The 21,999-nt window shown below is 39.8% G+C and overlaps 5 protein-coding genes and 1 pseudogene across 16 annotated transcripts; 3 read left to right on the top strand and 3 right to left on the bottom strand.

Annotated features, from left to right (window-relative positions):
- Positions 1–461: 461 nt before the first annotated feature.
- On the top strand, positions 462–7,055 carry LOC104754537 (ABC transporter C family member 5). 4 transcript variants are annotated; one of them, XM_087493619.1, is made up of 12 exons: positions 462–924; positions 1,097–3,256; positions 3,357–3,677; positions 3,766–3,852; positions 4,065–4,763; positions 4,846–5,010; positions 5,096–5,390; positions 5,480–5,694; positions 5,779–6,084; positions 6,186–6,249; positions 6,351–6,590; positions 6,693–7,055. In XM_087493619.1, exons 2-12 carry the CDS (start codon positions 1,214–1,216, stop codon positions 6,803–6,805), a joined length of 4,548 nt encoding a protein of 1,515 aa, XP_087349745.1. In that variant the 5' UTR covers positions 462–924; positions 1,097–1,213; the 3' UTR covers positions 6,806–7,055. The 4 variants fall into 4 exon arrangements, with proteins under 4 accessions (XP_087349745.1, XP_087349748.1, XP_087349747.1 ...); XM_087493622.1 differs by having other exon boundaries at positions 538–924; positions 3,443–3,677; XM_087493621.1 differs by lacking the exons at positions 4,846–5,010; positions 5,096–5,390; positions 5,480–5,694; ... (2 more) ...; positions 6,351–6,590; positions 6,693–7,055 and adding an exon at positions 3,947–3,987 and having other exon boundaries at positions 550–924; positions 4,065–4,382.
- A 452-nt stretch (positions 7,056–7,507) lies between these two features.
- Positions 7,508–12,600, bottom strand: LOC104754535 (auxin-responsive protein IAA10). 4 transcript variants are annotated; one of them, XR_015585671.1, is made up of 7 exons: positions 11,945–12,599; positions 11,240–11,553; positions 11,025–11,157; positions 10,886–10,947; positions 10,691–10,781; positions 10,120–10,230; positions 7,508–9,998 (listed from the first exon to the last, which is right to left on the bottom strand). XR_015585671.1 is itself a non-coding variant. In XM_010476750.3 (5 exons), exons 1-5 carry the CDS (start codon positions 12,208–12,210, stop codon positions 10,765–10,767), a joined length of 792 nt encoding a protein of 263 aa, XP_010475052.1. In that variant the 5' UTR covers positions 12,211–12,600; the 3' UTR covers positions 10,544–10,764. The 4 variants fall into 4 exon arrangements, 2 of the variants coding, with proteins under 2 accessions (XP_010475052.1, XP_087349750.1); XR_015585670.1 differs by having other exon boundaries at positions 7,508–10,230; XM_010476750.3 differs by lacking the exons at positions 7,508–9,998; positions 10,120–10,230 and having other exon boundaries at positions 10,544–10,781; positions 11,945–12,600.
- LOC104754536 (subtilisin-like protease SBT1.2 pseudogene) lies at positions 7,871–10,388 on the top strand (annotated as a pseudogene). The gene has a single exon (XR_015585669.1). The product of XR_015585669.1 is annotated as a subtilisin-like protease SBT1.2 pseudogene (transcript).
- Positions 12,601–12,602: 2 nt separating the features above from the next.
- On the bottom strand, positions 12,603–15,144 carry LOC104754534 (hypothetical protein At1g04090-like). 2 transcript variants are annotated; one of them, XM_087493623.1, is made up of 3 exons: positions 15,013–15,144; positions 14,696–14,827; positions 12,603–14,446 (listed from the first exon to the last, which is right to left on the bottom strand). In XM_087493623.1, exons 2-3 carry the CDS (start codon positions 14,799–14,801, stop codon positions 12,819–12,821), a joined length of 1,734 nt encoding a protein of 577 aa, XP_087349749.1. In that variant the 5' UTR covers positions 14,802–14,827; positions 15,013–15,144; the 3' UTR covers positions 12,603–12,818. The 2 variants fall into 2 exon arrangements, with proteins under 2 accessions (XP_087349749.1, XP_010475050.2); XM_010476748.3 differs by lacking the exon at positions 15,013–15,144 and having other exon boundaries at positions 14,696–15,000.
- A 271-nt stretch (positions 15,145–15,415) lies between these two features.
- On the bottom strand, positions 15,416–20,561 carry LOC104754533 (pre-mRNA-processing factor 39-1). Of its 4 annotated transcripts, none has more exons than XM_019239641.2 (13): positions 20,337–20,561; positions 19,891–20,130; positions 19,649–19,758; positions 19,158–19,387; positions 18,419–18,586; positions 17,911–18,298; positions 17,292–17,435; positions 17,008–17,160; positions 16,806–16,922; positions 16,458–16,688; positions 16,063–16,368; positions 15,868–15,972; positions 15,416–15,764 (listed from the first exon to the last, which is right to left on the bottom strand). In XM_019239641.2, the coding sequence occupies exons 2-13, from the start codon at positions 20,126–20,128 to the stop codon at positions 15,654–15,656; spliced, it is 2,301 nt and encodes a 766-aa protein (XP_019095186.2). In that variant the 5' UTR covers positions 20,129–20,130; positions 20,337–20,561; the 3' UTR covers positions 15,416–15,653. The 4 variants fall into 4 exon arrangements, with proteins under 4 accessions (XP_019095186.2, XP_010475046.2, XP_010475047.2 ...); XM_010476744.3 differs by having other exon boundaries at positions 19,891–20,135; positions 20,337–20,541; XM_010476745.3 differs by lacking the exons at positions 19,649–19,758; positions 19,891–20,130; positions 20,337–20,561 and adding an exon at positions 18,726–18,827 and having other exon boundaries at positions 19,158–19,298.
- Positions 20,562–20,699: 138 nt separating this feature from the next.
- On the top strand, positions 20,700–21,357 carry LOC104754532 (mitochondrial import receptor subunit TOM9-1). The gene has a single exon (XM_010476743.3). It carries the CDS (start codon positions 20,765–20,767, stop codon positions 21,053–21,055), a length of 291 nt encoding a protein of 96 aa, XP_010475045.1. The 5' UTR covers positions 20,700–20,764; the 3' UTR covers positions 21,056–21,357.
- The last annotated feature ends 642 nt before the right edge of the window (positions 21,358–21,999 follow it).

Raw genomic sequence — 21,999 nt, 5'->3', positions numbered from 1 at the left:
GTAAACAACACATAGTATAGTACTCACGTGTAGGAAGAATATTCCGTGGACCGTGAATAAGGTTCCTCCTCCATAGTAGACTAGACTAGTAGTAGTAGCTCAGCGCAAATTAATACTATAATGGAATAATGCAGATTTTATATTATTCTGATTCACAATCAATCTCACAAAACTCAATTCATTATTTTGTTGGTAGGTAAAATGTAAACAATTTATTACTATTTCTAACAACTTTTCTGAATGTTACGCAATCTGATACTAAAAATTTTAAACGTGATGATAAGAAAATTGAGAGAATAAAAACGTAAAAAGCGGAATATGATTCCATTGCTTAGAATAGTTAAAAAAAAGATTAGTAGTAATAATGATAAGACGCTTTTATTGAATTATGCGGCCAATAATTAATAATAATTTTGAATCGTTAAAAAGACAAATTAAAAAAAAAGGTCACATTTACACGCACTCACATTGACGCATCGACGTCAAAGGCATCCATCGTTCGTAAGCACTCAAAAAGCTTACGGCTTTGTCACACACACACACACTATTAAAGCTTTAGGCAATACAGTAAGTCCAACGCAAAAATAAAAAGGTTGAAAAGGAAGAACCTTTTTATTAAGAAACAAATCTCGAATCAATCGAAATCGAACCCCCATACATAATTTACTTCCTTTTGCAAAAAGAAGGGATTAGAGAGAAAGAGAAGAAAAGATTATCCCTTTTGGCTTTTTCCTTTGTGGGTTATTAATTTTAAGCGAAGAGAAGAGAGATCTTCTCTGCTTCTTCGTCTCTCTCTCTCACGGTTTCTTTCTCGATTGCTCTCTCTCTCTCTCTCAAGAACCCAATTGACGTCTGCTTTCAGCTGATTTGTGTCTTCTCTCTCTCTCTGGGGGACCTATTTGATTTTTGATCTATCAAAAGCTGGTGTGTTTGTGTGTCCTTTTTGTTTGTTTGTTTGTTGTTTGTGTTTCCTTTTTTTTTTTTTTGTTGGGTATCTCTGTGATCGCTTCTACGTGTTGAGTTATTCAGAGAAACTCAATTTGTTTTGATTTGCAATGTGTCAATACGATTCATCGCCTCTCGTTTGTTTTTGCAGCTACGGCTTATTTGGGATGTAGTGATGATGATGAGATGCTTGTTTTATTAGCTCGAAGTATCCGCCTTTTGTTCATCTTACACAAACTCTCTCTCACACTAAATCTTCTTTTCGATCATGGATTTTAACGAGATCTCGTTCTTCTTCCGAGAGGATTTGCCACCGTTGGAGCTCTGTTCTGTCGTCATCAACCTTGTACTTTTTCTTGTGTTTCTGTTGGCTGTCTCTGCGAGGCAGATTCTCGTCTGCGTGAGAAGAGGCAGAGATAGGTTTGCCAAGGACGATACGGTTTCTGCTTCTAATGTTAGCTTGGAAAGAGAGATTAACGATGTTATTACTGTTGGGTTTGGGTTTAAACTGTCTTTGCTCTGCTGCTTGTATGTGTTGGGAGTTCAAGTTTTGGTGTTAGGTTTTGATGGAGTTAAGGTTATAAGAGAAGTCAGTGACTGGTTCGTTCTTTGCTTTCCAGCTGCTCAGTGTTTAGCTTGGTTTGTTCTTAGCTTCTCAGTTCTTCATTTGAAATACAAGTCATCAGAGAAGTTACCTTTCTTGGTGAGGTTATGGTGGTTTTTAGCGTTTTCGATTTGTTTGTGTACTATGTATGTGGATGGAAGAAGGCTAGCGGTTGAAGGTTGGAGTGGCTGTTCTTCTCATGTTGTGGCCAATTTAGCTGTTACACCTGCTCTTGGGTTTCTTTGCTTTGTGGCTTTGAGAGGCATTTCTGGTATTCAAGTTCGCCGAAGCTCTTCTGATCTTCAGGAGCCTTTGCTTGAAGAAGAAGAGGCAGCTTGTCTTAAAGTTACTCCTTATAGTAGTGCTGGACTAGTTAGCCTGATCACACTTTCTTGGTTAGATCCACTTCTCTCGGCCGGTTCTAAAAGACCGCTTGAGCTTAAGGATATACCGCTTCTTGCTCCAAGAGATAGAGCCAAGTCAAGTTACAAGGTCTTGAAGTCGAATTGGAAGAGATCAAAATCCGAGAATCCTTCAAAGCCTCCCTCTTTAGCTCGTGCCATTCTAAAATCATTCTGGAAAGAAGCAGCTTGCAATGCCGTCTTTGCTGGGTTGAATACTCTAGTGTCCTATGTGGGTCCTTATCTGATCAGCTACTTTGTTGATTATCTTGGAGGCAAGGAGATTTTCCCACATGAGGGATATGTTCTCGCTGGGATATTCTTTACCTCCAAGCTTATAGAGACAGTCACCACCCGCCAATGGTATATGGGTGTTGATATCTTAGGGATGCATGTTAGATCAGCTCTAACAGCTATGGTATACCGAAAAGGTCTCAAACTTTCGAGTATTGCCAAGCAGAACCACACCAGCGGTGAAATTGTAAACTACATGGCAGTCGATGTCCAGCGCATAGGAGATTACTCATGGTATCTTCATGATATTTGGATGCTTCCGATGCAAATAATTCTTGCTCTTGCAATTTTATATAAAAGCGTGGGCATAGCTTCTGTAGCTACATTGGTTGCTACAATAATCTCCATTCTTGTCACGATTCCATTGGCTAAGATCCAGGAAGACTATCAAGATAAATTGATGACTGCGAAAGATGAAAGAATGAGGAAAACGTCAGAGTGTCTTAGGAACATGAGAGTTTTGAAATTGCAGGCATGGGAAGATCGTTATAGAGTGAGATTGGAAGAAATGAGGGAAGAGGAGTATGGTTGGCTTCGCAAAGCCTTATATTCACAGGCTTTCGTTACTTTTATCTTTTGGAGTTCCCCGATCTTTGTAGCTGCAGTTACATTCGCTACTTCGATATTCCTAGGCACTCAACTTACAGCTGGAGGTGTTCTTTCTGCTCTGGCAACATTCAGAATTCTTCAGGAGCCACTTAGGAACTTTCCTGATCTGGTATCAATGATGGCTCAGACAAAGGTTTCTCTTGATAGGATTTCCGGGTTCTTGCAGGAGGAAGAGCTACAGGAAGATGCAACTGTTGTTATTCCACGTGGACTTTCAAATATAGCCATAGAGATTAAAGATGGTGTGTTTTGTTGGGACCCTTTTTCCTCTAGGCCGACATTATCTGGGATTCAGATGAAAGTGGAGAAGGGTATGCGTGTGGCTGTCTGTGGCACAGTTGGCTCTGGAAAATCAAGTTTTATCTCTTGCATCCTCGGGGAAATCCCAAAAATCTCTGGTGAAGTACGTTAATGTTTTGTGGTTGTTTCTTCTAAATTGCTCCACTTGTATTTTAATATTCTCTTAATTTTCATTGATCCACCTGCTGATAATTGTTATATAGGTTAGAATATGTGGTACTACTGGTTATGTGTCTCAATCGGCTTGGATTCAGTCTGGTAACATTGAAGAAAACATTCTCTTTGGCAGTCCAATGGAGAAAGCAAGGTACAAGAATGTGATACAAGCATGTTCGCTAAAGAAAGATTTAGAGCTTTTCTCACATGGGGACCAAACTATTATCGGAGAGAGAGGTATAAATCTCAGCGGAGGCCAGAAACAGCGCGTACAACTTGCAAGAGCATTGTATCAAGATGCTGACATTTATTTACTAGATGACCCTTTTAGTGCTCTTGATGCACACACTGGCTCTGATTTATTTAGGGTAAGAAGCAATTTTCTATAACCTTAAACCACAATTTCATATTTTGAGTCTGAATGTTTGTATAACGTGGTTATTAATGGTTATACAGGACTACATTCTATCTGCATTGGCTGAGAAAACTGTTGTTTTTGTGACGCATCAAGTTGAGTTTCTTCCTGCAGCTGATCTAATATTGGTAAGAAACTCATTTTCTCGGTTTTTACTACGCATTAATATTGGCTACTGTTGGTCCTTTTAGAAATGCTAAAGGGTCTCTTATAGGTGTTTAGCTTACCAGATGTGATGAACTTGTCTCTATTGTTGCAGAAAGGTAAAACTGTTGAAGGAGTATTCAAACTATTATTGTTATGACAAGCTCTGAAAATGTCTATTTGTGTTGTTTCGAAGGTTCTGAAGGAAGGCAGGATTATTCAATCGGGTAAATATGATGATCTGCTACAAGCAGGTACTGATTTTAAGGCCTTAGTGTCTGCGCATCACGAAGCAATTGAGGCCATGGACATCCCAAGTTTCTCCTCAGAAGACTCTGATGAAAATCCAATCCTCGATAATATGATCTTGCATAATCCAAAGTCAGATGTTTTTGAAAATGACATTGAGACTTTGGCAAAGGAATTACAAGATGGTGGATCTTCTTCAGATCTAAAGGCAATCAAAGAGAAGAAGAAGAAAGCAAAGCGTTCCCGCAAAAAGCAGCTTGTCCAAGAAGAGGAAAGAGTAAAGGGAAAAGTCAGCATGAAGGTGTACTTGTCATATATGGGTGCAGCATATAAAGGGCTTCTGATTCCTCTTATTATACTCGCACAAGCTTCTTTCCAATTTCTTCAGATTGCTAGTAACTGGTGGATGGCTTGGGCGAATCCTCAAACTGAAGGTGACCAGTCTAAAGTGGATCCCACACTGCTTCTCATCGTTTATACGGCTTTAGCTTTTGGGAGCTCTGTGTTCATATTTGTACGAGCTGCTCTGGTTGCAACTTTCGGTCTAGCAGCTGCACAGAAACTGTTCTTGAATATGCTCAGAAGTGTGTTCCGAGCGCCAATGTCATTCTTTGATTCCACTCCTGCTGGAAGAATTTTGAATCGGGTATGTAGATGTGGTATTATAACCAAAATCCACCAGTTTCTGTATTACTTTTCTGATTTTGGGAATTTTTATTGGTGGGCAGGTTTCTATTGATCAAAGTGTAGTGGATCTTGACATTCCTTTTAGACTCGGTGGGTTTGCTTCAACTACGATACAACTCTTTGGGATTGTCGCTGTAATGACCAATGTTACATGGCAAGTATTCCTTCTCGTTGTTCCGGTAGCGGTTGCTTGCTTTTGGATGCAGGTAAATCTATTTTCTATTTTCCCTCTGAATAACTCTTAAAAGATTTTTTTATTTATAAATTGACAGATATTGAAATCAAATGCAGAAATATTACATGGCTTCTTCAAGAGAACTGGTTCGGATTGTTAGTATCCAGAAGTCTCCAATAATTCATCTTTTTGGAGAATCAATTGCTGGTGCTGCCACAATAAGAGGGTTTGGCCAGGAAAAAAGATTTATCAAAAGGAATCTTTATCTTCTCGATTGTTTTGTTCGACCTTTCTTCTGCAGTATCGCTGCTATTGAATGGCTTTGTTTACGCATGGAATTACTTTCCACACTTGTATTTGCTTTCTGTATGGTTTTACTCGTCAGTTTTCCACATGGAACCATTGATCCAAGTAAGTATATCTAGTTCCTTCAACAGAATAAAACATCAACGAGAAGCTGTTTTTTTTTTCTAATAGTAATGTTTCTGTTGTAATAATAGGCATGGCAGGGCTTGCTGTGACATATGGGCTTAACTTGAATGGACGCCTATCACGATGGATACTTAGCTTTTGTAAGCTTGAAAACAAAATTATCTCAATCGAAAGGATTTATCAGTATAGTCAGATTTTAGGAGAAGCACCACCGATTGTCGAAGATTTCCGCCCACCGTCCTCGTGGCCTGAAACGGGAACAATAGAGTTACTTGATGTTAAGGTACTAATTCAAAAATAGTATTTTTACTACCTTCTCTGCACTTTTATTTCTCTGTTTTCTTATTGCTTCGTGTTCTTTTTTAAGGTTCGTTATGCTGAGAATCTTCCAACAGTACTCCATGGGGTAAGCTGTTTGTTTCCTGGTGGAAAAAAGATTGGAATTGTTGGGAGAACGGGAAGCGGAAAGTCAACTTTGATTCAAGCTTTGTTTCGGTTGATTGAGCCAACTTCTGGAAAAATTACTATAGACAACATAGATATTTCTCGAATTGGTCTTCATGATCTCCGTAGTCGCCTTGGTATTATACCTCAAGATCCTACATTATTTGAAGGAACAATCCGAGCCAATCTTGACCCACTCGAAGAACATTCAGATGATAAAATCTGGGAGGTTATATATTAATATATCCTATATGTTGTTTCTGCCTTAGATGTTAATCCCTTGGAATTGGAATTTGTTTCTAGAGTTTTACTCAACTTTTTTGCTTACAGGCGCTTGACAAATCCCAGCTTGGAGACGTTGTTAGAGGAAAAGACCTAAAACTTGACTCTCCAGGTAACTATTTGCACAAAAACATACCTTTATCCTTTTCTTTTAATTCCGGTATTTTTCGCTTCTTTCTACTGATTTTTGGACTCAAAATATGAACCAATTAGTGCTAGAAAATGGAGATAACTGGAGTGTTGGGCAGAGACAGCTGGTGTCACTTGGACGAGCATTACTAAAACAAGCGAAAATACTTGTGCTTGATGAAGCAACAGCATCAGTTGATACTGCAACAGACAATCTAATCCAGAAGATCATCAGAACGGAGTTTGAAGACTGCACGGTCTGCACCATTGCTCACCGGATCCCAACTGTTATCGACAGTGACCTTGTTTTGGTTCTTAGCGACGGTAAGTCATATACAAATTAAAAAAAACATTAAACGACCCTTTATCTTCATATTACCTGTCTTTTGGGAGAATTCAGTGTTGTGTTTACGGTTTGTGTTGCAGGTAGAGTAGCAGAGTTTGATACTCCTGCGCGGCTATTAGAAGACAAATCATCGATGTTCTTGAAATTGGTAACAGAATACTCCTCAAGATCTACTGGGATCCCTGATTTTTGATCACCCATGTTAAAAAAATTCAGTTTAGGGGAGAGGATATAAAAGAACTGAAATGTGACAAAAAGCTTAAGGTCTAACCGTCTAAGTAAGGGAGAGTTTTCCAGTCGGTTTAAAGAGAAAAAAAGCATGAAATGATGCAATCTTCAAGCTTAAAAAACTTTGGGGGTTTAAATCTCATCTTTTGACATTGGGAGAAAACCTTTTTGTACTGAACAGTTAGTTTATATGTGCTTTTGATATTATCAATCAATAATCTGGCAAAAACAGAGAAAGATTAGAAGAGATCAATGAGGAGCTTAATCCTTTGTTAATCATCCAAGACACAATTGTATAATAGTGGTGACTAATCTGTACTGGGCTTATGATGAGCGTCATATAAAGCCCAATAGCAGTATTGTGACGTTGTAGTACCCGATGAAGAAAACGAGGCGTGTGGAGCGTGCGTGTATAAATGCGCACGTAGTGAACAGAACACTCACCACGCTGCTGCATTTAATTTCCTTCAACGGTCGTATTTTTTATTTTAGGCTATATAATTAGAAGTCACTTAAACATATTAAAAATTGAAAAATTGCATTGGCCAATGGTTGATTTTGTTGAGTTTGAGTATATAATTAATTTCATTAATCCAGTAAAATTCAACAGAAACCAAATAAATTTTCAAAATTTTGTGTTGCTCAAAAAGGGCAAAAACAAAGCTAATAATATACGCAATAAAATCTAACCATTAAATCTCGTGAAGAAGCAAAAAGTAAAAAACACAGAGAGACAAAGGCAGACAAAAAAAAGCCTTACAAGTGAAAAACTTGAACAGCTTCACTTAATAGTTCCTGTCCTGAGCTTTGAAATAACAAAAGAGAAGAAGCTCCTACCCTCTGCAACATACAAAGGATACTCGTGATGCAGAGCTCTTACTCTTCACGAGCTTCATCATCTTCTTCCTTAGACTCCGAACCCCAGGTTTTGAATTACTCTTCACTCTTCTTTAAATACCCATTTCTTCTTCTCCAATACCATGCACTTCAACAACACTAACCAACCAACTCCTTTCTTGAGCTCGCTGCAATGGAATCCAAAATTTTCCTACTCTACACTACCTTCCTCCTTCTCTTCTGTTCTTCTTTCTCTTCCTCAAAAATCCTACAGAAACAGACTTACATTGTTCAGCTTCATCCTAACACCGAAACCGCTAAAACCTTTACCTCAAAGTTTGATTGGCATCTTTCTTTCCTCCAAGAAGCGGTTTTGGGTGTTGAAGAAGAAGAAGAAGAAGAGCCTTCTTCACGACTTCTCTACTCCTATGGCTCTGCCATGGAAGGCTTTGCTGCTCTATTAACTGAATCAGAAGCCGAGATGCTGAGATATTCACCTGAAGTTGTTGCAGTGAGACCTGACCATGTTCTCCAGGTTCAAACCACTTACTCTTACAAGTTCTTGGGACTCGACGGTCTTGGGAACTCCGGTGTATGGTCTAAATCTCGGTTTGGTCAAGGCACCATTGTCGGCGTGCTTGATACAGGAGTTTGGCCTGAAAGTCCTAGCTTTGACGATACCGGGATGCCTTCTGTTCCACGGAAATGGAAAGGGATTTGCCAAGAAGGAGAGAACTTCAGTTCCTCGAGCTGTAACCGAAAGCTAATCGGTGCTAGATTCTTCATCAGAGGACACCGTGTCGCTAACTCCCCAGAGGAATCACCAAACATGCCTCGTGAGTACATCTCGGCAAGAGATTCAACGGGACATGGGACTCACACGGCTTCAACAGTTGGTGGATCCTCTGTTTCGATGGCAAGTGTTCTTGGCAATGGAGCTGGTGTGGCTCGTGGGATGGCACCTGGAGCTCACATTGCAGTCTATAAAGTTTGTTGGTTCAATGGTTGTTACAGCTCTGACATTCTAGCAGCTATAGATGTAGCCATTCAAGATAAAGTCGATGTTCTTTCGCTCTCCCTTGGCGGTTTCCCCATTCCTTTGTATGATGACACGATTGCCATTGGAACCTTCCGAGCCATGGAACGTGGTATATCTGTAATCTGTGCAGCTGGTAACAATGGTCCAATCGACAGCTCGGTTGCAAACACAGCTCCTTGGGTCTCAACCATTGGTGCAGGCACGCTTGATCGAAAATTTCCTGCTGTGGTCCGTTTAGCTAACGGAAAGCTTCTCTATGGAGAGTCATTGTATCCAGGGAAAGGTTTAAAGAATGCCGAGAGAGAGGTTGAGGTTATTTACGTCACGGGAGGAGAAAAAGGAAGTGAGTTCTGCTTGAGAGGGTCACTTCCAAGAGATAAAATCCAAGGCAAAATGGTGATTTGTGACCGAGGTGTCAATGGAAGATCGGAGAAAGGTGAAGCGATTAAAGAAGCAGGTGGAGTTGCAATGATCTTAGCCAACACAGAGATCAACCAAGAAGAAGATTCTGTCGACGTTCATCTCTTACCAGCTACATTGATAGGATACGCCGAGTCAGTTCTTCTCAAAGCTTATGTTAATGCCACGGTGAAACCAAAGGCAAAGATCATTTTTGGTGGGACGGTGACTGGGCGGTCAAGAGCACCGGAAGTGGCTCAGTTTTCAGCTCGAGGACCAAGTTTAGCCAATCCTTCGATACTAAAACCGGATATGATTGCTCCGGGAGTCAATATCATCGCGGCTTGGCCTCAGAATCTAGGACCAACTGGACTTCCTTATGACACCAGAAGAGTTAACTTCACTGTAATGTCAGGAACTTCAATGTCTTGTCCACATGTTAGCGGAATCACTGCTCTTATCCGGTCTACATACCCGAATTGGTCTCCCGCTGCTATCAAGTCCGCATTGATGACAACAGCAGATTTGTATGATCGTCAAGGCAAAGCGATAAAAGACGGTAACAAACCAGCTGGTGTGTTTGCCATTGGAGCAGGGCATGTAAATCCGCAAAAGGCTATAAACCCGGGGTTGGTTTACAACATTCAACCAGTGGATTACATTACTTACCTCTGCACGCTAGGGTTCACAAGGTCAGACATTTTAGCAATCACTCACAAGAACGTGACCTGCAACGGTATATTGCGGAAAAATCCGGGGTTTAGCCTCAATTACCCGTCCATTTCAGTGATTTTCAAACGTGGCAAGACGACAGAGATGATCACAAGACGTGTGACTAACGTTGGAAGCCCTAATTCGATATACTCGGTGAACGTCAAGGCTCCTGAGGGGATCAAAGTGGTTGTAAACCCTAAGAGACTTGTGTTTAACCACGCAGATCAAACGCTGAGTTATCGAGTATGGTTTGTATTGAAGAAGAGAAACAGAGGAAAAATTGTGGCTACCTTTGCACAGGGACAGTTGACTTGGGTCAACTCTCGGAACCAGATGCAGCGAGTTAGGAGCCCAATCTCTGTGACTTTGAAGAATTGAGCCAATGAAGGAAACGTTACATTCTGTTTCAAAAGTTTGTGTTAGCTTTTAATAGTAAATTTATTAGGTTTTGATGCTAAGAAAACCTAGTGAAGCTGATTCATTGTTGTTATTCTACTACACACACTAGCTGTATTTCATTTTTCAGATTTTGAAAATGAAACTAATAGTGATTCTATCATATAGTTCGATTTCATCACTAAACCTTAATCCAGATGCTAGCTTTCTTTGATTTTTCTGCACAATCAAACCACTAAAACAACAAATTACTGGCCATTATGCGATCAAAAGGAAATAAATTGAGTTCGAGCAATATTCAGTCAGGCGCCATAGGAGTGATAAACCCTAAATATACAAATATCTTCAAAGAGAAGGTTCAGTTGTTGTTTGATATGTACATTCTTGTATACTCATATATGTGAATGTGATTAACAATTTACAGATCAAAGACATGTAATCAAATTAAAGAAACAAGAAACGAACCCTGGCTTTTGTTTTTAAGTAAAACAATATATCTGTGTTCTTGTCTCTTTCATATCTCTTTGTTCCCACTTCCATCATTGATCATATGCACCTGACAGAATATGATTCACCTTCAGATCGATGCTGGACTGAAAAGTATTTCTTAACATATGCAGAGACGATCTGAGACAGGGAATTGATGTTTTTGCTATATACCAACTCTGGTTTCACTTGATGTCTTCATGATTCTGAGTCTTTTCACGGACCCGAGGAACATTCTGAGAACACGAAAAGATCGTTTATACATAACAAATAAAGATGATGAATAAGGAAGATATTAAGAGCAAATACGTACTGCCAAGGAACATCTCCTACAAGCATCCAATCTCCGTCTTTATCTTGATACGTTATGATATATTCTGATGAGCCATCCAGCAATTTACAAGCTTGTGTTTCCTTGATTTTCTTGCATCCTTGTGTGTTTGATCCTGCAAATTGATCGATTTAAACCAGTCAAATTCAAGAGACACAGAATTTGAAAAGACATGAAATAGAATTAAAAAAACTGACCTGTTACAGAAGAAGGTATTTGGAAAAACATATGTTCCAAAGTTCTCGCCAAGGCTTCGTAAGACTCCAGAGCATTGAGATCAACCTTCCTTCCAATTATAACTCCGTCCATTGTCACCTTCACAAGCATAGAAGCAGTCCTGGTAGATTTGATGAAGGAATCATCATCCTTCTTTGCAGCCACCACGCCAATTTTTGTTGTGTCCTTTGGAATGTCAGAAGTCAAGGCACCTTCAGTAGCTAATGACTTAGCTTGGTTGACCAAACTGTTAATTCTGTAAGTCCGTAGAGGCGGCCAACCTACGGCAACTTGTCTGCTCCATTACCATAAGAAATTAAAATCAGAAATAGCAAACTGCAATATACAAGAGAAAGAACAGTATGACATTACCAATGTAATCCACAAGTATAACTCAAAAACATTTCAGAGAACGATCCAGTCCTGTGATTAATTCATTCGTCCATTACATATATGTCTAAAATTAGAAAAAGAGATAGCAAACATCAATACAAAAGACAAGAGAAGAGACATCATATAACATTACCAATGAAATCCAAAAGCATAACTTAATATTACATAGGGGCCTAGAAACTCTATTTGATTCAAAATCTACCTAGCCTTGATTTGATAACAATACTAAAATCTGAGACCAATCATATACATATATACATATGGTCTATAAGTCTGCAAGTTGAAATTTTTACCTGGTAGGGTTTGAGGCAGCGGCAGAAGAATCAGCAGAGCGTTTCGTTCCACTTTCTCTGGTGAGAGAAGAAGACGAGGACGACAAAGAAGATCGAACCTTCCGACGACCTTTCAGACCAATGCTAAGACCCAAAGCTAGGTCGAGCTCTGTCTCTGACACCGACTCGTCAGGGCAAGACGAATCCTCTGAAGACAGTGCAGCGTTGTCGTCTTCTCCGATCATCACCGACCCACTTGAAGAACAAACATCTCCGAAACCATTCATAATCCCCAAAATCAATAAACGAAACACACAAAGCAAAAGAGACGAAAACGCCACTTAGTGCCTAAGAAGAAACCTTGATTCAAATCCAATCATCGATCAAAGTCTGAAGAAACCCATAAAAACAATAAAGGTTTCAACTTTTCAATACCTCTTACAATTCTAAAATCTCGAGACAGAATTAACGCAAATAAAAAAAAAAAAAGAATCTTCAGGTAACGCACGGATCCCAGAGCTAAAATTGGGAACAAAACGAGGTTTCTTCTCTTGATTCGAGAGGAAGACTTCGATTCACGCGGATCAAAACAAGAAAAAAAAAATCGAAACTTTTTATCAGAGAGAGAGAGAAGAGAAAGGAAAAAGCGGAAACGGTACACGAATGCGTTTGGTTTGGGTTTGTTCGTCTAATTAAGTGTAATAAATAAGTTTGTTTGTTTAATTTAATTACATCGTGGGACCCACCTGTATACACTTCTAAACGACAAGCGTTTTACGTTAAATCCTACGCTAAACGTGTTTATTAATCTTTCCGTAATTAAAGCTTCTTCTTCTTCTTCTTCTTCCTTTACAAGCAAACAATCAACTTAGGGCGGGCTCCCATGGTAATCTCTTCACCATCTTTCATCGCCGTACCAGTTGTTCTTCTCCTTTGGTCCCGTCGGACCTTCTTCGCCAGACAATTCTACTGGAAGTTTTCTCAGTACGTTGGCGAGTGAAACCCTAACCGTCCTCGGAAATCGAGTCATCAACCTCTCTATCTCCTCCCTTGAATCGTACACAACTTTTGGTCCCCATTCTCTCATATACTGCAGCCACGGCGTTTCTGCCACCACCACACCGTCACGGTTTAGATACTCTGCCGCAACGATCTCATACTTTGAGCTCGAATCAACCAAGAGATCGCTACTAGCAGTGTCGTTCCTTATCCCAACTCCAAGCATCGTCGATCCCTGTAGGTAAGTCCCAGCCTTGGGAAAGCTTGCGTGACCATGTTTCGACGAGTATACAACTGCTTTGTTGCTTCCCGGGATGAACTCTAGGTCGTAAGCTTCGATCCACTCGCCCCCACTGTGCTGAGAGAAGTAGATTGAGTAAAGTTCACCTGAGAAATTGCTGATTCGTAGAGTGAAATGTTCCCAATCGCAGACGTGTTGTCCGATACTGATCAATGAGACATCGACCAGTCCTAGTTTTAACGTCGCTGGTCCATTAAAAGGACAGAAGATCCAGAAGACGAGATCCGTGAACGTTCCTCCAAGAGCAGGCTTAACGTGAATGTAAAGCTTCGAGCTTTCAAGGTTTCCTCGCTTGACGAAATCTCTTTGTTGATCATCACACGGCAAATCAATCCAAAACTGTTTGTCATTGCTTCCTCCTGGAGGCAAATTCGAGCCATTTTCTTCGATAAGTTGATAGATCGGATTACCCTTTTCGCAGAGAACTGCACCGTTCTTGAAGAACCAAGATACAGAAGAAGGTAAGTAGATTTCACCAGGGTGGAAGACTAGTGTAGGACCATAGTGTTGAATCAAAGCTTGAATCTGATCAACATTTGGCATAGCGTGTAAACCCGAATCAAGATTCTTTAGACAAGCAATACCAATACCAATACCGAGACCTTCTCTACCAGCAACAAGCCGAGTTCTGCAGAAGAAAGTACCAGGAGAGACACCTCTGCCCCACATTCCTCTGTCCGAAGGCCGAATGCTCCATATAAACAAAGGAACACCTAAAGGTTCTGAAACAGCAGTGACAATGACATTGTGGGTTTCACATTCATCAGTAAGATCAGATCTAACACATCTAACTACATTCAGCTCTGGTTTCGCGGAAGTCTTTGTAACCACAAAACCAATCGATCTATACCCTTCAGGAGGCTGCGGTAACCAGAAGTAACCGCGTCCGTTTGTATTATTAATACGTTCTTCTTCTGCTGAATCATTCGAGCTCCAGACAAGAGTAAAATCAACAGGTTCCACTAACGCAGGCTTTTGTTCCTCTTGTTCTAATGAATCCACTAAATCTCTAGCCACAAGAACATAACCTCTCAAAGGATGAGAATCAGATTGACAGTAGTGACCTAAGCAATGGAAGTTTGTAGGCAACAACCCCTTTGGTTTGTAGAAGGAGATGCTCTTGTTCTTCTCTGTGGATCTGTATCGCCATATGAATTCAAAATTCGTAATTTTTATGACTTCCAATTTGCCGAGATTGATTGTTCCAGAGCCAAATCCTTGACCTGATCATTCTCAAAGGATGCAGAGAAAAAAAAAACAAAAATCAGAGAATTTATAAAGAATCTTTTTCCCCTGTTTAAAGATTCTAATTAACCATTGTTTGAATTAGATTAGCGGATATAGGGGAGAGATCCAATTGAATAATCCTAAGGGAATTGGGGGTCAAATCGAGAAACAACCACCAAGGAAAAAGCAAACCAAAAGTTGGAATTTTTTGGAAATTCGGGAATTTGATGGAATAGGAGCTTTACCTGGAGGCCATTGGGGAATGGGAGACGGAAGGGAGAAGGTTACAGGGTCTTTTAATGGCGCTAGATCTGTGACATTGTTCCAATGGAGACATTTGTAACCTAACATATTCCCTCTCTGATCTCACCAAAACCCTAATGAAAGGAAGATGAAAGATGTCAGCTTTGTTTGTAGCATCCTTTTGCCCTTCGGAATAAACAAAAATTTCAAGTTTTTAATTATTATTTTCTTCTTATCAGAGAAAACTCAAGAAAGAACCCAAAAAAAATAAAGTCACGGAATTTAACAGTTTTATGCAATTCTACACATAACCGATTACCTTGGGGGACAAGTTATCACCTTTGTTATTCCAAGAAACTTGTTATCAACACAAGTAACAGAAGATGTTGATGAACACGAGAAACTTTTGGACTGTCGCACAAAAACAAAATATCTTTTCTTCAATATATCCAAATATACCCTATAAGTTGTAAGTGTGTTTTATTAACCCATAAAAGTCTAAATTTGAGGTCCATTCCCCAAATACTATGAAAATTTTGATCAATTTCGAAAATATATATGTGAATTACTGAATTTCTTTTATTGAAGTTTATACTAGAAAAATAATCTCTCACTTTTTTCTTCAGATAAACGGACGAGCTTCCTCCCATTCTATATATGGTGAAATTAATAACGAATCTGTTTTGTAGATTTCTATGACAAGTTCGTTCCCTCATGCAAGATTAACTTAAGATAATTTTTAACCGCACTAACCGGCTCATCAATTCTAATTCTCTGGTTACAATCTGTCTAATAACCGACGAACATCCGACAACCTTTACGGATCACGCAACTGAAGAAAAGTAAATCTCTTTGTCACTGATCGAGAAAAGATACATATTCGACACTAAACTTGAGTAGGTAGAAGCAAATGGTTTATCAATCTCGCTACAAAATCAACCACCAACAGTGAACAGGCTCTCAGTAGTACGTGTTGTAGTAAGCTTGCGGAGCAGCAGCAGCAGCAGCAGGTTGCTGCACCGGCGCAACCACTGGTGCTGCTGGAGGAGCATAGCTCTGTGTCGGGTATGTCTGAAAAAGTTTTAACATAGTAAAGATCCAGTTAGTTGATCCAATCTAAACAACTCGTGGCTGATCCCTGTAATTTTGGTTATTGAACAACTATTTTCGTTACCTGAGCAGGATATGCACCATAAGCAGCAGCAGCCTGTGGCACAGGTGTTGGTGCTGGTGGAGCTGTGTAGCCGGCGGGATATCCCCCATATGCACCATAAGCAGCCTACAGAGTATATTCAAAACACTATTATAAGAGTAAAAGCATACATGCAAGAACAGATATGGGTTTGGTATCTATCTTTGGTATTTTTACCTGTTGACCGTAAGCAGGGTTCCATTGTTGCGGTTGAGCAGGAGCTGCTTGTGTTGGTGGCCAAGTCTGAGGCTGCGCCGCATAACCACCAGACCATTGAGTCTGAGAATTTGGATATGCATTGGATACTGGCTGGGCAGGTGGAGTGCCATTGTAAGTTTTCGCCATTTTCGTCCTATCTGACGAGAGAAAATCATCTGCGCTGCGCTTTCTCAGCTCTGATGTGCTCCGTTGAGATAAAAAAAGTTTTGCATGCAGATCTTTCGCTTTATTAGTGGGCTTCGCATCTCCAAAAAGACCCAAGAACTGCAAAAGCCATAAACATCTGGGTGTTTAAAACAATAATATAGATACAGGATCTTCATATAAGGATTGTCTTATTTCTTGTCCATTACCTCTATATATGTTAACAATAGCTCTTCCCTCTCAGTGGAACTCGCAGTGTTCTGGGTATCAGCATCTGGCTTGATAAATTTTTCGACAAGCGGCTCAAGGTAATCAATCTTTCTTGGTGGTAGCAGGATCGATTCTAAATGAATCAGTGATTCCAAGAGAGGTTTTGACGGTTGTAAATGGTCAAGTGCTTCGACTACAATCCTCCTAGCTTTCTCAGCATCCCCGGCAACCTGCAAGTAGTATTGAGAAAAGTAAGAAGCCAAACACCATTATACTCCGTCAAGAAAACATAACGAGTTCAAAAATCAGTTGTATAACGTCTTGGTAGTCAAGAGCATGTGACGTACCAAGTATGAAAACCGTGCATACTGAGCATACAGAAATGGCAGTATTGGGGAATGTTCTTTCCCCTTTTCAACAGCAATTACTTGCTCATACAAAGTGAAAGCATCATCCAGATTACCCTACAGATAAGATTAGGAGACACGTAAGGGAAACAAACAGTGATAAATAATCTATGCTAATTCTTTAATCTCCATGAAAGCTTACTAGTCGGCGTTCCATGTAAGCATGTTCGTTTACTGCTTCAAGAAGTCCGGGAGAAATTTCAGAGTGCATTAACTGGTATACAGCTCTCGCACCAGCTATATCCCCATTCTCCTCTTTCAGTCGAGCAGCCAAAAGGTGAATCTCTGGTTGTTTCTATCAAAGAAAAGAAAGCAGATAAATAACTACGAGGGTCAACACTGACTATTTCTAAGTTATTCAACAAAGTTAATCGTAAATCATGAAATTTGACTATCCAAAAAGGTTTGGAGAAACAAATTTCGTACCTTGACAAAGACTTGAGTTGCTCGAGCAAGGGCATTTTCTGCAAGGTCGGTACTTCCATTTTCTTTCATGTTTAATACATATCGGATCCAGTATTCTGGGTAATTTGCACAGGCAACCACACATCTTTCATACAGCTTGACGACCTGTTGGATTAGGCACTCAAATGTAAAACACATATGATAATCACTAGCAAAAAAAAACATGTAAACATAGAAAGCACAGAGGAGAAAACCACAAGAAATACTCTACAAGTCCAACAGAGGGGCCCTCACATACAGAGGGACCCTCCTTGCCTGACAGACAGATTGTTAGGAAGACACCTGCATTAATAACATTAGAACTTTAACAACAAAGATAACTCGTGTACCTATAATATCCATTAACAAATTGAGAGTTGAAGTACTTAGCCTTAAAAGTTACCAAATTGAGCCCCATGCTTTGGTCTCAGTTAATTCCCATTTAAAACTTGTTTGATCCAATGGAAACCCAATCAGAAACCCAATCAAGCATATGATGCACCAGATACTACTTGACTGTAGGTCAATAATATTACTGAGGTACAACTTAATCTACAAAACACTTTTTACGTTCACATAAGAGAGTTATGCAACCCAGTACCTTATTGAAGTCTCCATCCTTTTCTATGAAATTCAGATAATTGTGCCAATTCTCCAGCTCAGCGACATTGAGAGGCCGCACATGGAAATAGGGCCTCCTTATAGCCATTTCAAAACCAATGATTTTGGATTCAAACTCTTTGGCTTTTGTATATATGGCTTCTCTGATGCCAACGTATTTCTTCAACTCCTCAGGATCAACTGAACCAGCACTTTCCAGTTTAGGGGATTGATCGGTGGAACCATCAGCCTGAGATTGACCTTCATCTGCCTTTCCACCAGACGCAGATGGTGCACTCTCAGAAGCATCAACACAAGCAGCAGCTGCAGCAGATTCCTCAGCACTCCTTAGTTCCGACAGAGGCCGTGTCTCAGCTAGTTCCTTAAAGCTATAGCAAGACAATCGATTATCAAAACAAAAACAAAAAATACGAGAAAGAAGAGGCAACATAAAAAAAACTATCCAGTTCAGCACAGACGAAAATGATTAATTAAGTCACCAAAATTACCTGCTGAAATATCTATCAAGATTTTGAATTGGATTCTCCAATATTCTGGTGTAAATCATGGCAACTCGGCTCCAGTCCTGCTGCATGTACTCGTACTCGATGTATTTGTCCCACAATGGAGAGGAAAGGAAATCAGTCCCAACGTAAACCAAAGCTCGTTCAAAAAGCCTGCAGCAGCATTATAGTTAAAGGAATGTCATATGAGATGAAAGACACAGACATATCCAATCAATAAAGACAAACACAACTTCTATGGAGAAATGGATTCACTCTTTGAATGCATGATACTGCCAAACACTGCATTTACCTTCCTGGTAAAAGCATACCATGGCCAAAATCGAGCAGTCAGGGGCTACCTAAGCCCAAAACTAGTTGACATCTTCCCAGCAGCATTTTGCATATGGATGCACTTCAGAGGGAGGGTGACAAATAAAACAGGTATATTTTAACTTCAAAATTTTCAAACCAGAGAAGAAGAGAGCAATAAAAAACGGAGCAGTTTCAGATAAAAATATCAGATAGGTATAGAAGGAAGCTGAAAACTACTGTATTTGCATAGAAGAAAAGAAGTATTTTAAAAATAATTCCATCAGATCTTTCCGCCTTAAATGAGAGGACTTGCTGTAGCAATCTAAGAAAAGGGTTAGATGGTAAAAATCATTTTGTCTAGGTAATTGAAAAATCAACCAAGTTGTTAATACACATACAATTAGAAGAATAAGGCGTAGGCATTCATTACCTTCTGATTGTGTCTGGATCTCCGTATGTGTTGATGGCAAAAGTGCAATAATGCAACCAGATGTCCACAGAATATGTCACTCCCTGCACTGCTCTTTCATAAACCTCCACGACCTTGTCCATTGCCCCCACTCGAGCCTCATGATCCGCATACTTTTTCCAATAGCCATAACACAAAGGGAATTCAGCTAGGAAAGCATCATACACCTTCCGGATTTTTGCTATATTGTCCTGTAATTAGGGCAGCAAGAAAAACAAATGAATGAAGTACCAGACGACAAAAACCTAGCAAAAGATATTGAAAGATGACAGCGACTTATGGCGTACAACTATAAGGGGAATACTCTTTCATTACTAATAAGATTCAAGTAGCAAAACAAGTTATAAAAACATGATACAGATGAGAGACATTTTGGAGCCGACGCCAAAGAAAATTTCAGAGGTCAGAGAGCAGAGTACATAGAGAAAGAGAAAATGAAAATCCACACATACCTGAGCTATCCTCTCCGTCTCATCAATCAGGGCAGTCCAGGCATTGAACTCTAAGGAATTAGCCTTAACGATATTCCATAAGCGCTCCTCTTCTGGTGAGAGAGCAGAGCCTGTAACAACAGCCAAGGAATTAAATCATCAAAGTTAAGAATCTGTTCAAGTTGTAATGGTGTCATTAGTGAGAAAGAATATAAACATGAACATATACATATATACAAGCTAAAGAAAGAAGAAGAAATTACCAGGATTGTCTCCAAGCTCCGATGCTGGAGCTGTTACAGCCACGTTATCTGTTACAACTCCATTCTCAGCAGGAGCAGTAAGACCAACTCCATGGGCAGTCCCATTGACCGAGTGTGATGGATCAACATTAGGTGCAGTCTCTTTCCCAGTGGATTCCACAGTCGTAGCAGAAGCATTATAATCTCCATATGAAGCAGAAGTATATCCTTCAGCAACCATGGCCTCGCTGTCTCCCATAACTTTCCTAGAACAGAAAAGTAAGTTCACATCAGTATATTCCTACGAATTACAATCTAGAAGGCAGCATAAGGAGTTTTCTAACATGACAAGCTAAGATCTTATCATAATCAAAACAAAATCAGAAACCCGAAAAAACCGAGCTAATGAGAGAAACCCTAGGTTTATTCCCAAATTCGTAAAACGAGACAAGGATATTATTATTAACCTCGTGAACTGAAGAAGATTGCTCGCTTCTAGAAGTCTTCCCAAACTAGTCGATTCCTGTCTTCGAAAGTGGCTTCAATGGAAAAGAGCTCTCAGCTTCTTTTTTTTTTTGATTCTGGGTTTTGTTTCGTTTAAAGAGAGGAGGAGGAGGGTATAGGGTTAGAGAGACGACGATATACTAAAACCAAAGGGGCGACGCGTATCGTGTTTTTGGTCGGCGCACTTTACGATCAGTTGAACTGAAACTGGGCCGTTAATAATAACTAATGGGCCTTTAAATTACTTAATGGGCCTTTAGATAACTTAATGGGCTAAGTAAACCGCCCATTAAAAAACCCTTTCATTAAATGAGTAAAACCCTCGCTCCGTCCGTGCTCTTGTGTAACTTTTTTCGATCTCTCTCTCTCTCTCTGTCGATTTCCAAAAGCAATGGCGCCTAAGAGAATCGGAGCCGGCGGTAAAGATTCGAGCATCTTGGCGAAGATTGCAAACTCGGACATCGTCTCTCAAGGAAAAAGCGCCGCGTGCGACGCCGTTTACGTGTCGAAGAAGCTGTTAAAGAGCACCGGGAAGGCGGCGTGGATCGCAGGTACGACGTTGCTGATCCTCGTAGTGCCTTTGATCATAGAGATGGATCGAGAGCAGATACTTAACGAGATGGAGTTACAGCAAACCAGCCTTCTCGGAACTCCACCGGCCGCTGGGATGCCGATGTACTAATCTTGAGAAACCCTAATTCGTCGATCATATCATTATTTCGATTTTGGTATGTTCATGCTTTTTTTTTTATTGTGCTATTCGATTAGAAACGCTTAGTTGCCTTGTGTACGCGTAGGTTTACTTATAAGGGTTTTTTTCTCAGTGAATTCGCTATTTTTTCAAGCTTGTGTTTGAGCATCATTCTTAGAATTTTGTTTGGCAATTTATGGTTTGTGCACTATATAAGAAAAAACAGAGCTTTTCTTGTAGAAGTGGATTATATTTATGCAATAAGTGATGTTAATGGAGGATTGTTAAACTCATACCTACCAAAAGATTTCAAATTTGAGCACTATATAAAAAAAACAGAGCTTTTCTTATATTTATGCAATAAGTGATGTTAATGGAGGATTGTTAAACTCATAAGCTGTCAAAAGATTTCAAATTTGAGGAATTTATTTGGCAAGACCAAAGCTTTTGCTGCGGATCTGTTGATACTCTTTCTCATGGACATATTCTTGCTACTCAGATCTGATTACTACTACAACAATCATCACTCCCTTGATGTTTGTTCATGGGTTTATTATAAACCTTTTGGAGCCTCAGTGTATCTATCTCTTGTTCAATGTGAATGTGGTAGTCTCGGACTGCACAAGGGTTTTTTTGAGTTGGAAAAATGTTTTAGCTGTCTCTCTAATTCCAGAATGGCGGAATCTACATAAGGGTTCTTTCTTTATCTCCTACTTACTTCAAAACCAAAGTACAAAGGAGAAATGTACAACTTAAAAACAAAACTAGAATCATACTAAACCAGAACTCTACTACATTGTGAGAGAAAAAATAAAAAAAGATATATGATACATTAAGAGCAAATTGTTTATGCAATCATAGAACAAATTGTTTATGCAAATTACATTAAGAAAAGATAGTCTGTAGTTATCTGGTTAGTCCGAAGGTTAAAAGAG

Source organism: Camelina sativa, chromosome 17, assembly GCF_030686135.1.
Source record: "Camelina sativa cultivar CO46 ecotype springtype chromosome 17, ASM3068613v1".
NCBI classification, from domain to species: domain Eukaryota; kingdom Viridiplantae; phylum Streptophyta; class Magnoliopsida; order Brassicales; family Brassicaceae; genus Camelina; species Camelina sativa.
Note: the sequence above shows the minus strand (reverse complement) of the source record. Positions and strands in the feature narration are given on the sequence as shown.